Below are 12,024 nucleotides of genomic sequence, written 5' to 3'. Positions count from 1 at the left end.
CAGCAATCTTTATTGGCCACTAAAATCTATTCTGATGTCCAAAGCTACAGTTGGGTGAGCCTGCTTTTCTGCCGGTGGGAAATACTTACTGCCTCCTCGCACTGAATGTTCCTCAGTCGCCTGGCAACATCCAGTGCCGTCTCTCCATTCTGATTGGCTGAGGGAGCGGGGATGATCAACCGTTAGAGTCTGACACGTACATTGAGCTGACATTAACGAGAGCATGAACCTATATACAGCATGTGACTCACTGATGTCAGTAGCCGGCTTGCCCCTCAGCAGAAGCTTGAGGCACTCATGCTTCTCGTACATGCTGCAGTAATGCAGGGCGGTGTTCCCCCACTCCGTCTGCTTATCCAGGTTACCGCTGTGGAAAACACACAAGCCCACATGTACGCGCACACACACACACACACACACACACACACACACGCACACACACACACATATAGTCAGGACATGGGTTGCAAGCTCGAGGGCATTTTCCACAGTCCTGCGGCCTCAGGTTAATGTGATGTATCATTACCCAGGCTGCCTTGATTTAACACGACTGCTGAGCAAAAGGTTGCGGCCGACCATTTTTAAACACAAGATCTGCCTTTTTTTTACCAGTCTGAAGTGAGCTATCATATCAACAGTGAAGCAAATAAGGTGAAATGCTTGTAGCAATGATTGTAGAAATTAGTTAATAATGTTATAATCATAAGAACAGAAAAATGGGCTACATGGGAACACATATTAGGGGTCCATTTAAAAACATAAATAATAAATAAAATACAATAACTCAGCACAGTGCTTTGAGAAATAAGCTGACCTCCTAATAGCCGCCTTCAATTACGGTGCAAAACACACTTCACACTAAAATGTTAACAGCAGGTAAATAATCCCGTTTAGATCTTCTGCAGTTCCCGGACGGGCAAAGAAATGCCTTGAAATAATGAAGAGTAAGCATGACATTGTATGAGCGCAGCTATTAATTAATGAGAAGGTTCCACTTCCATGGAGCTGTGTGCAGTCGGAGCAGTGGTGAGTAAACAATTGAAAAGAGAGGAATAAATTAAGGCAGAGAACAAGTGCTTGACCCATTTCTGTTTGCCTTGTGGGAATCTAAGCTTGAGCTGTGCAGCGCTGAGCTCTCCTCTGCTCTTCCTCTGCGTTATCATACAGTGGTGCACAGAAGAGAAACACTCACAGCAGGCAACTAGATCAAATTTGGTACATGTTTTCCACTAAACAATATAATTTACCACATGATAACGTTGTAAACCACTGGGTGTTTAATGCGATTTTCATAGCTATTTCGGTTGCAGGGAAAGCCAATGCCATTTCCCCAAGCACAGTCTAGGACAAGAGTATTCTACCATTCCAGTACAAACGACTCTGTTAAAATTTTACCTGTTCTGCACAAGGAAGTCCACCAAGTGCAGCGAGGTCTGGTCAGCAGTGCGTACAGAGTAGTGCAATGCCGTCTCCCCAACTTCCTGCAGGGGGCCATCAAACACAGCAAAGACATGGTGAGACAATCTGGGCAGCATCCATTCTGTATTCTCTCCCTCTCTCTCTTTCAGCATTTAAACAAGCTGCAGTAAACAAAATGGCTCCTAAAAATAATATTTCTACAGGCGTGATGCTGACAATTCTCTGATTTAGGGAGACTATTTCGGCGACTTCGTCTGAATCGGTGTTTCAAAACTGGATCCAGATGTTAGTTCTTCACACGGAACAATGAGGACGGATATGAAACGTGAAATATATGGAAAAGATGAAGGCGGGAATAAGGAATATGTGTAAATTTCCTGGCACACTCAGCACCAGGATCCGTTCAAGAGGAGAGGATGGGGTCTATTTAGTCATGCATTCCTGTCATGTTGTCTGTGTCTCGGGGTTGGAGGGTGGGGGTGTCGCTGCTGCCTGCAGAAAGCAGCCATTCAGATGCACTGACAGGAGCAGATCGGATATCGGTGAGTCAGACTTCATAGCGCAGGCAGCAGCAGCTCCCTCTGTCACCGGGCGACATCCTCTCTATCCTGCCGCTGCACATTACACCCTTAATTTTTCATTAGAGAAGTATGCCTGTGTTATAAAACCTTGACCCATTTATGTCAGATTAAGTCTAATCACCCATGATGTTTACAGTACAGTATCTTCACCGTCTACAGCTTGTTACTTAACTTTCATTTATGCCGAAACCAGTGGGGGGAAAGGCAAGGGAACAAAGGGAAAAACAGGCTGAACCATGGAATAAAAAAATTAGAGAGATGACCCGAGTCGGCACAGATGCTGCCATCTGAGTAAATATGGAATCAAGTGAGATGAACACCACAATATGCTCGGGGTTCTGGCAGTGCACATCACCACCTACTGGTGAAATTACCAGGATGATGACTCAATTTTTCCAACCATTACACCCATTTCTACCCACCAAAATACCAACTGGCAGTAATGTATCACCACTGGTTCCCTGTCTACGATCAAACCTCAAATGAGGAAGAACCAGTGCAGCAATGTGTGTCGAGCTCTGGTTTGAGTTTACTAGTCTTGGCCCTAACAGCACCGCCCTTATGGAAACAGGTGGCAGAGACAGGATATGAAATGATGGGGTGAGATAAAAAGGCATGAGGAGGTTATGGCCGCCATTTCTTGGGAATATGTGATGTATTTTTCTATATCTTACTGATATTATCCATGTTTTTATCCATATTTGTGTTCTTTTGTAAAGCACCTTGTTACAGTCTTGGTGGCTTCTATAAGTAAACTTGACTATAGACAGTATATAGAGGGGGTCTACTAAATTGTTTTTTAAAGGTTGCTAATATTGCACTTGTGTTTTATTGGACAGTTAATAAAGCAGGACAGGAACGATAGGAGAGAGATGGGGGGATGACATGGTTTCAGGCCAGATACAAATCTAGAACGTCATGGTTACAAGGTATGCACCTTCGCCAACTGAGCCACCAAGACGTCCCCAGTTTGCATTTTTTTTTAATCTCTATGTTTACTCTATCTATGCCTCAGAGGTCAGACTCACCGGCCCAGCCTCTGGGAGGGGCTCCATAAGCTCCACCCCCTCTGCATAGACCTGGATGAGAGCCAGCAGATCCCTGGACTGGACCGCCTCACACAGCTCGATCATTTTAGCTGCCGCTGATGTGCAAGTCTTCCTCGCAAACTTGTGGTCCACATACTTAGCGTTGATAAACTCCTTCCTTGCTGTCCTGTGGGCAAAATAACATGGGCATGGTTTTTGAAAGTGTGTATACTGGAATGAGCTTTAAGTGAAAAAGAATGAGTCAGTTCATGCTATATGAAAACAATGTGCAGAAAGCTGTTTTTCCTGAGAGAGCACTTACATGTCACTAGAGGGAGTGGGCTTTGGTGAAGGGGAAGGGAGGTTCCCCTCCATGATCTCATTGAAACTACTGTTCCCTACGTTCTTGGCCAGCTGGGGAAAAAACAGAGGGAAAAGTCAGCATAAGATCACAATAATGTTGACAAGTAGAACAGCATTCACATGTGCTCAGAGATTGATGAGTATAGTGGTTTCTGGGAGCATATGCATCTCTGCTGCCTTAGGGATCAAATTCTGCCAGATCCCTTCTTTCCTTTCCTGTGTTTCCACTGGTCCACATCCCTTTCATCATTCCTAATGTTTCACTAGAGATGAAAATAGTGAGGGGCGTGGACTACTGCCTCGAAAAATAATTCATTCACTTTGTGGAGCATTTCTTAGTTTAGCTTTCAAAATGACTCACCAAGAGTTCAGAGGTTCCAAGCTTGTCTAGCTCCATGGACTGGATGCGGGAGATGTGGACGCCCATCTCCCTGTGGATGCCAGAGCACTCGATGCAGGTCAGGATACCCAGGTTGGTGGACAGCCACTTAGGGTCTATAAACACAAACAATATGACAAAATGCAGGTTAGGGACGCGTACATCATGCTGCAGAGCCACAATCTATATTTTTACTGCCAAATCCATCTGCTGACTGTGAGGGGAGAGCTGGTTCAGGTCCAATAAAACTATTGTAAATAAATGATCTGCCTCAGGTGTATGCCTAAATTGAATATCAGGCATTTTTGCTTAAAGCTGCACTAAAATCAAGCGGTTGCTTATTCAAAGCAAAAGCCATGTAATGATTTTATATTTCTGTTGCAGACAACAATGGAAATACAAGCACCAGACATTATGCACCACTAGAGGACCGTGGTGGGCACAGGACTGTGACCACAGGCACATCATACTGCGGGGGAGAGAGAGATAGAGAGAGACCATTGCGTAACCTCCTGTCAAGCAAAACGCAGGAGGAGCATGCTCTGATGTAGCAGAGCCATGTGGCGGCTTCGCGCACCACCCTCTAAACCGCAGCGATTGACCCACACCACAGCCGCTGTTGTGATGCAAGCTGGGAGATTTAAGGAAGCCCAATGTATCGCTCGGCGGTGTCGGCGGCCGGGGCTGATGTGAGATCAGCGGCACCGCGAGGAGAAGAGATCTGCGGCTCAGTCCGGATCTGACGAGACAACACCAGTCTGAGGCCGCTGGAAACATCGGCAGAGGCAGCCCAAAACCAATGAGTCATGCACACACCCATACAGCAGGCAAGCAGGCACACACACACACACACACACACACACACACACACACACAAACAAACATACATCCACTCCACAGTGAACAGATGTAAGATGGTGATAGGTCACAAAGAGCATGTTGAGCATGATGAGAGAATGCACAGTGACCTCTATAGCGGCTTAATGCTAAGCTGAGACTTACAGAGCAGTGGTTCTCAACATGGGGATCGGGACCACCCAGAGGTTCGTGGGATAATTTTGATGATGATTTTAGGCTTTTTTCTCAAATTTTTGCTTTTTTCTTGTGAAATACTGAATAGTTTAAAGCTCCTAGGCCTCCTCTGATAATTAATCAGATGAGTTCTTTGGTTGAACTCTTCACCACTCTGCATATGCAGCCTGTGCTGGGGGTCGCAAGTAGGCATCGCTTCGTTTTAAGGGATCGCAAGCCAAAAATGTTGAGAACCACTGTTATAGAGGAAGAGCCTGGGAGAATATCACATGAGATCGAGCCATCCTCCTCCTCCTCCTCCTCCTCCTCCTCCTCCTACGGCCAGAGAGAAGAAAAGAGCCAATGACCTTTCAACCATGAACTTCATCATCATGCTGGTTTGGGAAGAGAGAGCCACATCTATAGATGCTATAAGAAAATGGATGTCGACTCCTCTGCAATGCCTCAAATCTACCGTGTGTCGGAAACGGGAAACAGCTATTCATCCTAAAATGGAGTCAGACAGGAATCCAGTTTGGCGATAACCTACATCTGTAACATGTGTTAATACTCTGATATTATGCGTACGGACACGGCGACAAGAGTATCGACATGTCAAATTAACTCAGCAGCTTGCAGGGGTCGGCGGAGCAGCGTGTGTGAATTATGTAACAATGTGATGTAATGATGTTGTTTCTCTAAGCGTAGGGCTGTTTTTTTTTTTTCTTCCTCAGAGCAAAAGTACTCCCGTCGGTGTGCTGCTTCTGTGTGTGTTTGTGATGACAGAGGAGAGTGTGTGTGTATGTGTGTGTGTGTGTGTGTGTGTGTGTGTGTGCGCGGTGTCAGAGGGTGCTGAGTCTTTGCTTTCCTTATGTGGGGGAGGATCAGGATCGGGCTGTGTCCTGAATGCTAACAACGCAACCGCCACACACACACACACACACACACACACACACACACACACACACATACACACACACAGACTGCTTGTTTGTTGAGGGCTGCTGGGGGACTTTGCAGGGAAGCTAGTTCAGACACCAACTACTGAAGGACAGGGAGCATATTGCAGGCACGACACTGCAGAGAAATCAAGATTGATGTGTGGCTTTAAATAAAAGATTTGGCCCGTCCTTGAAGGAGAAGTGTCCACAGTCAAGTTTTGGGATCAGAAAATGCTGAAGGGAAGGTGTCATCTTTTTCCGTGACAAGGTGAACGGCGAGTAAGCACAAAGCAGGAAGAGGGTGTGTGTATGGAACTTGAGAACCCCTTTGGACTCACACACACACACACACACGCGCGCGATAGGCTACACACCTCCAGCTCCGCAGTCACAGCAGACTTCATTGCCAGGCATGCGCAACACGTCTTCTATGATGGCTTTAGTCAGGTCCTCCAAGCCGTCCTCCCCTCCGCTGCTCTGCTCCCCTCGAAACGCCATGTTCAGCGCCTCCTCCTTGCTGTTGGTCAGCACCGAGATCCAGCTGCAAGTATCAACATGAACACATAAACACATGGAGGCAGGAACACACGCAAGCATGCAAGCAAACACACGCAAAGCCACATGCAAAAAAACAGATCAGATTGTATTGTGAAAATATATCAAGCACTTTGGGTTTGAGAGAAGTGCATTACATCACATCTATCTATTTTTACTTTTATTATTAATATTGCTATTGTCATTGTTGCTTTTATAAAGGAGTGAGGGGTCAATTTCCATAAAACCATCACTGACGCATAAACAAAGAAAAGGCCATTCTATTCTACAGGCTGTATAACTGGTCCAAAGATAGATTTACTCCTTATGCATGCACACTGACACATTTTTATCGTTTGTTAGCTGAGTCCAGTAAGGCCATAAACTGGCCAAACTGTCCAAAAAGCCAGCATACGTACACACACAGTATCATGCTCATTTCTATTACTATAGAAATTATTACAATAGAATTCATGCGACCCAACCTTAACCCTTACCCTAAATTTAACCTGTTCCTAATTCTAATCCCTACAGTGCTTTGTTTTCAAAGTGGGGACTGACAAAATGTCCTCACTCTGGATGAATTTCCTCAACATTTTATCCGTATGTGGGCATTTATTTCTTTTGAAAAGGTAGAAGTACCAGAACACACACACACACACAGACACACACACACACACACAGCACCGTGGTCATTAAGAATCAGGCACACAGGAAATAGCTGCCTTTCAGTATAGCACAATCCGCTCCTGCACACACTGCCCATTGAACTGGCCCACACACACACTCGCTGGGCTCAGCTAGCCTGACGTCAGCGCTTCCTCTATAGCTGTCACTCAACCCTGTCTGCAGAAACAGAGGCTGGGCAGGGAGTGGGCAGAGAAACTGGTATGTGTGCGTGTATGTGTGTGTGTGTGTGTGTGTGTTCACCCTGCAGGCTGAGAAAAACAAGACAGAGCTATACACAGATGTGTAGGTGTGCAGATGCTGAGCCAAAGCGTTAGCGTGTTTACTTGCAATATGCACCCAGCCTAATTGCGTGGGCGCATGATTGCTCAAAGCAGGAACCCTATGGAATACTAAATATTTCATAGAAAATCCCATGATGGAGAGGCTGTTGCTGTTACTGGCTGCCTCTGCAGCTGGAGGTGCGTGACAGAGCAGGCAGTGAGGAGTCAGTGAGTTGTGTCCCTAGGGACTACATGGAGATACAGGATAGCACTGAGTCATGTGACACGGCCGCAACATGGCTAGAACAAAGTTTCAGTCCCGTAATGAGAGCATACATGCCCAGAGCCAAAGTGTCACAAGTGTCGCAAAGTGCCGCCTGAGCACAGTAAACACACATTCACAGTTTACAGGCAATGTTCTTCTCCGATTTGATAAGAATCTCAACGTGTAGTTTTGATTCAATACAGGAAAGATATCTTTCAGCATGAGAAACAATTCAATACGACCGCATTCAGTTTTGATCTGATACGATGTGTTTCTATTTGACTCAGTGCCATGAAAAGCAATACAGGGTTTGCTTGTTATGATGTCCATGTTTTGACTCAAAAAAATCATTGTAATCAAGATTGAAAAAGGAATTTCAATGCGAGCTTGATAATGTCATTAGCATGACCTTTTGATTATCATTTAATTTACAAGAAAAATGCACACTAAAGTACAACATATTTATCTTCAAACAAGTCAGAGTTTTTCTTTCCAACAATGGTTTTCAATGAAAATACAGACAGGACACATGTATAAAATAACTGATAAATAATATATTTTTGACAAATGCACATTTTACATGCATTTGTTTGATATTTCTCAGTCCACTACATCTGACACTCTTTCAGCAATGCGAAAATTATATGAAAATCTATGAATATGAAAATCTTCCATTCCCCAACCAAAAAAACCTAAAGTGAAACAAAAGGATAAGGCTAATTATGAATCCTAATACCAAGCATCCAATTAGAATGACTTCGGAAGTGTCAGTGTTTATGTAAATTAAACAGCTTGTGACAGAGATTGCAATGACAGAATGAACTGCGATGGCAAAGGACGACTTATTTTTCATTTGTGGTACTCATAGCAGAGGCACGGAAGGAGAAAGAAAGATGCAAAAGACAGTAACAGAGTAAGAAAGTAACTAATAGAGAAACGAGTATTCATCATTTTGATTGCTGAAAAAGAGACAGGGTGATTTGTTTCTGCTCCCCCAGCTTTCACCCAGTCCTGCATGTGTGAATCGGTTCAGTCATACCTCATGTAGCTGGCCCAGAAACCCTAATTTAACAGAATAACCGTTGTATCCCCAGCATTCGGGTAATAAATGTCTGGGTATGTGTGTGTGTGTGTGTATGTGCCTGCCTCTCTACATGCACTTGTGGGACTTACATGGGAAACAAGGGTATGTGGTTACAATGACCTGAATTACTGCAAACCACAAATCCCACTGCTGCCTCTGCTGCCACTGGCTCAACAGTCTCTTGATGACAGAAAACACTTCCTGTCTTCAGTGGCGGCAAAGTATGTCAATGACACCAGACAGCAGCCACTAGCCAACCCCCCACTAGCCAACCCCACCATTAATAAAACGTATCAGGTGATGACTTGTGATCCCTCAGCAATAATCTAGCTCAATCTTCTATATTTGGGCATGAAGGTGATCTTAAAACTTTAGAAATATGAAAAACACTCTCTGATTATTGCCTCACCAACATGTTTTAGCTTCACGCCTTCATAAGCCCGGTAACATGCTGATGAAAGTATGTCTTAGCCGTTTTGTTATGCAGAATGGGTTAATGTATGTTTCTGTGTGCCATTACTCTAAAATACTTACATGACAAACTCTTGTTCATCCTCAGCTTGGAAATGATATGTCCGGTTATCTGTGGGAATACAGAAACCATGAGGTGAGAAATTGAATTTCTGGCCTTGCCTTGGCAAATACACAGAGGCACCAGACAGTGTAATCCATCCTGGCATGACATGATACCTGTCCATGATACCTGTCTTACACGCAGTCAGAAAACAGTCTGTTACACAGCAAGTGGCACTGTGTGGCAAACCATATCCACAGCTTCCTTTTCCTTTACCAAACCATTCTGGCGTGTTGTGAAATGTGCAGCAAGTTTGTGTCTCTGTGTGTGTGTGTGTGTGTTTGTGTGACTTACGAGAAATGAGATCAAAGCACTTTCTGTCCTCAGAGCTGGGCTTGACCTGGCAGGTGAGCAGGTTCAGTTTGACAGGCTGCCTGTTGGACTAAAAGCACAGACACACAAACAGACTTAGGATCCCAGAGGTGGCCACGAAGATCAGAAAAGAAACATCCAATCACAGCAATTCGCAATATTATACACTAGGGTTCTTATTCGTTGATTATGATGCCAAGATTGTAACTATAACACCTACAAACCGGATAAATACTGCTGTGACCCAAATACCTGTATGTGTTTTAGTAAAACTAATGAGGGAATTATTTCAAAAATAAACAGAACATTCACAGAATTAAAACTACAAAACTCCATAACACCAGAACAAGCTGAACTTAGGGCTACTGTAGTTCAGGTCCCCTGTATGACACGTAATTGCGCTGGCTGGGCTATCTACTGTTACAATGAATGGGCCCAGCTGGCACACGTAGGCTGAGCACCGTCTCCTGCCAGTGCCTGGGCAGCGGAGGGGCTAAGGCACGTGCTAATGAAATGCTAACAGGCTGTGATGAGCCTTGGGGCTTGGCTGGCAGCCTGGCAACCTGCCATGTCAACTAGAGTCGCCTAGAGTTCAGCTGCCAAAAGGGCTGAAAAGAAAAACTTGGAGAGGCGGTAAACTGCCTCCAGACAGAGAGAATGATTATAACTTCTCATATAATTCCTGCTCTGTGGACCAAGAGGGGACAGATAGGTTAAAGTCCTGTCATTCCTAAACAAAAAGGACAGATCATATATCATACTGTATCTCAGACAATCACATCCCCACAGCCTCTCCTAGTAGACAGAATCGGGGGTGGCGGTTCTGCAAAGCTTAAAAACAGGCACGCACTAACACTGGAAAAATGTCATATTTGGACCCTAAAATTGCACAGACTCACGTTCACATCAGTCATGTTCATTATGCTCTGCTAGAGCTTATCCTCCCTGTGATGTTACATCCAGCTGGAGCAACTGTGTCTGTTTGTAAATTAGCCTCCTGAGTGCCAACTGTACCATGCTAACCAGCTCATGCTGTCATTCCTCAACAGTGAATGGAACAAACTCTTCAGACCTCAACTTCAACATTTACATGAGTGCCAGATGGTTTGTTAGCATGTAATGTGATGTAATGTGTCAAGTAACAACAATTTATTGATGCTTTTACATCTTCCCATAATCAAATCTGTGATCTGTGAACAGAAAAAGCCCAAATTAAATTTCAACCATTTAAAAAGTATAGCACCTACACTAACCAAATGATTGCTGTCATGAAGATAAACCTCATTATTATTATTATTGGAGTTGTTAGTTATTTTAAGAGCTTTGCTTACAAAATAGCAACATTTAAGATGATATAATCAGTAGAGCTGCAACGATTAATCGATTAGTTGTCAACTATTAAATTAATCGGCAACTATTTTGATAATCGATTAATCGGTTTGAGTAATTTTTTAAGAAAAATAAGTCAAAATTCTGTGATTCCAGCTCCTTAAATGTGAATATTTTCTGGTGTCTTTACTCCTCTATGACAGTAAACTGAATATCTTTGGGTTGTGGACAAAACAAGACATTTGAGGACGTCATCTTGGGCTTTGGGAAACACTGATCGACATTTTTCACCATTTTCTGACATTTTATAGACCAAACAACTAATCGATTAATCGAGAAAATAATCGACAGATTAATCGACAATGAAAATAATCGTTAGTTGCAGCCCTTATAATCACTTGAAATTTTGAAATATTGAGCAATGTTTTTTTGAATTAAACTCTTCAGATAAAAAGTGTGTCTTCCTATTCAAGAAAGGATGGATAACAATGCACAGCATTTCATTTTCAAAAACCTTGTTAATTCTTAAATCCCACTGCAATGTTTTCCTTTTTTTCCTTTTTTTTTTAGGAAAGTCTCTGATTGGATTTAGTGATTATCTGCGCCTGATGAGACACCTGGCTCCACTCTCCCCACTTTTAGCAGAATTTAGTGGCTGTGCTAAGCTCCTAAGTCAGGTACCTCCCTTTGAGTCAGACGGGGTAGGAGGTAATATCTCAAATGAAAGACTTACAGTATTATAGAATGACTGAATGATTTTCACATTTAACATCAAGTTCCAACCGTCCAAAAGACAGAATGTATCACACTGAACGGCGTCTGGTGCTGCATGAGAGTGGAGACCTAGCCTACAAAGCGATGGACGCGCCAGCATATACACTCACACTCATGCTCAGCGATGAGTCACCCGGGCGCAGCAGGGAGAGAGGGAGGGGGGGTGGGGGTGGGGGGAGGAGGGGGGGGGGAAGGTTGCCATGACAACCCATCTATGTCAATTCCATTCTGCCAGCCTCCAGATTGAGAATGGCCAACACAACCTCCCTGCATGATGTTCTCCCTTTGATCCGCACAGTCACTCGTGGGGGTCAGGGGGTTCTTTTGTGTGTGTGTGTGTGTGTGTTGTGTGTTACTCACCGTGGCATGAGAGATGGTGAGCATGCCACCCTTCACTGAGCACTGCCTCCTCTGCCACACCTTCCTTAGCCTAGGGAGGGGGGGGGGGGGGGGAGGGAATCTGTTGTCATGTCTTTCTCC

At 44.2% G+C, this 12,024-nt stretch overlaps 1 protein-coding gene across 4 annotated transcripts in view; it reads right to left on the bottom strand.

Moving 5' to 3' along the window:
* asap1b (ArfGAP with SH3 domain, ankyrin repeat and PH domain 1b) overlaps nucleotides 1–12,024 on the bottom strand; it is a 48,680-nt gene that overhangs the window by 7,557 nt on the left and 29,099 nt on the right. For all 4 annotated transcript variants that reach the window (XM_071520659.1, XM_071520656.1, XM_071520657.1 and 1 more), the window contains 10 exons: nucleotides 11,905–11,974; nucleotides 9,424–9,511; nucleotides 9,090–9,138; nucleotides 6,097–6,263; nucleotides 3,753–3,886; nucleotides 3,351–3,442; nucleotides 3,029–3,215; nucleotides 1,396–1,481; nucleotides 252–367; nucleotides 90–157 (listed from right to left, as the gene is read on the bottom strand). In XM_071520659.1, coding sequence (XP_071376760.1) covers nucleotides 90–157; nucleotides 252–367; nucleotides 1,396–1,481; nucleotides 3,029–3,215; nucleotides 3,351–3,442; nucleotides 3,753–3,886; nucleotides 6,097–6,263; nucleotides 9,090–9,138; nucleotides 9,424–9,511; nucleotides 11,905–11,974 — 1,057 coding nt within the window. The remainder of the gene's footprint in view (nucleotides 1–89; nucleotides 158–251; nucleotides 368–1,395; nucleotides 1,482–3,028; nucleotides 3,216–3,350; nucleotides 3,443–3,752; nucleotides 3,887–6,096; nucleotides 6,264–9,089; nucleotides 9,139–9,423; nucleotides 9,512–11,904; nucleotides 11,975–12,024) is intronic.

Source organism: Centroberyx affinis, unplaced genomic scaffold, assembly GCF_046629955.1.
Source record: "Centroberyx affinis isolate AG114_WGS23_722 - 3 ecotype Tasmania unplaced genomic scaffold, CSIRO-AGI_Caff_v1 ptg000818l_1, whole genome shotgun sequence".
Classification (NCBI taxonomy): domain Eukaryota; kingdom Metazoa; phylum Chordata; class Actinopteri; order Beryciformes; family Berycidae; genus Centroberyx; species Centroberyx affinis.
The sequence above is the reverse complement of the archived record's forward strand: the minus strand, read 5'-3'. Positions and strand labels throughout refer to the sequence as shown.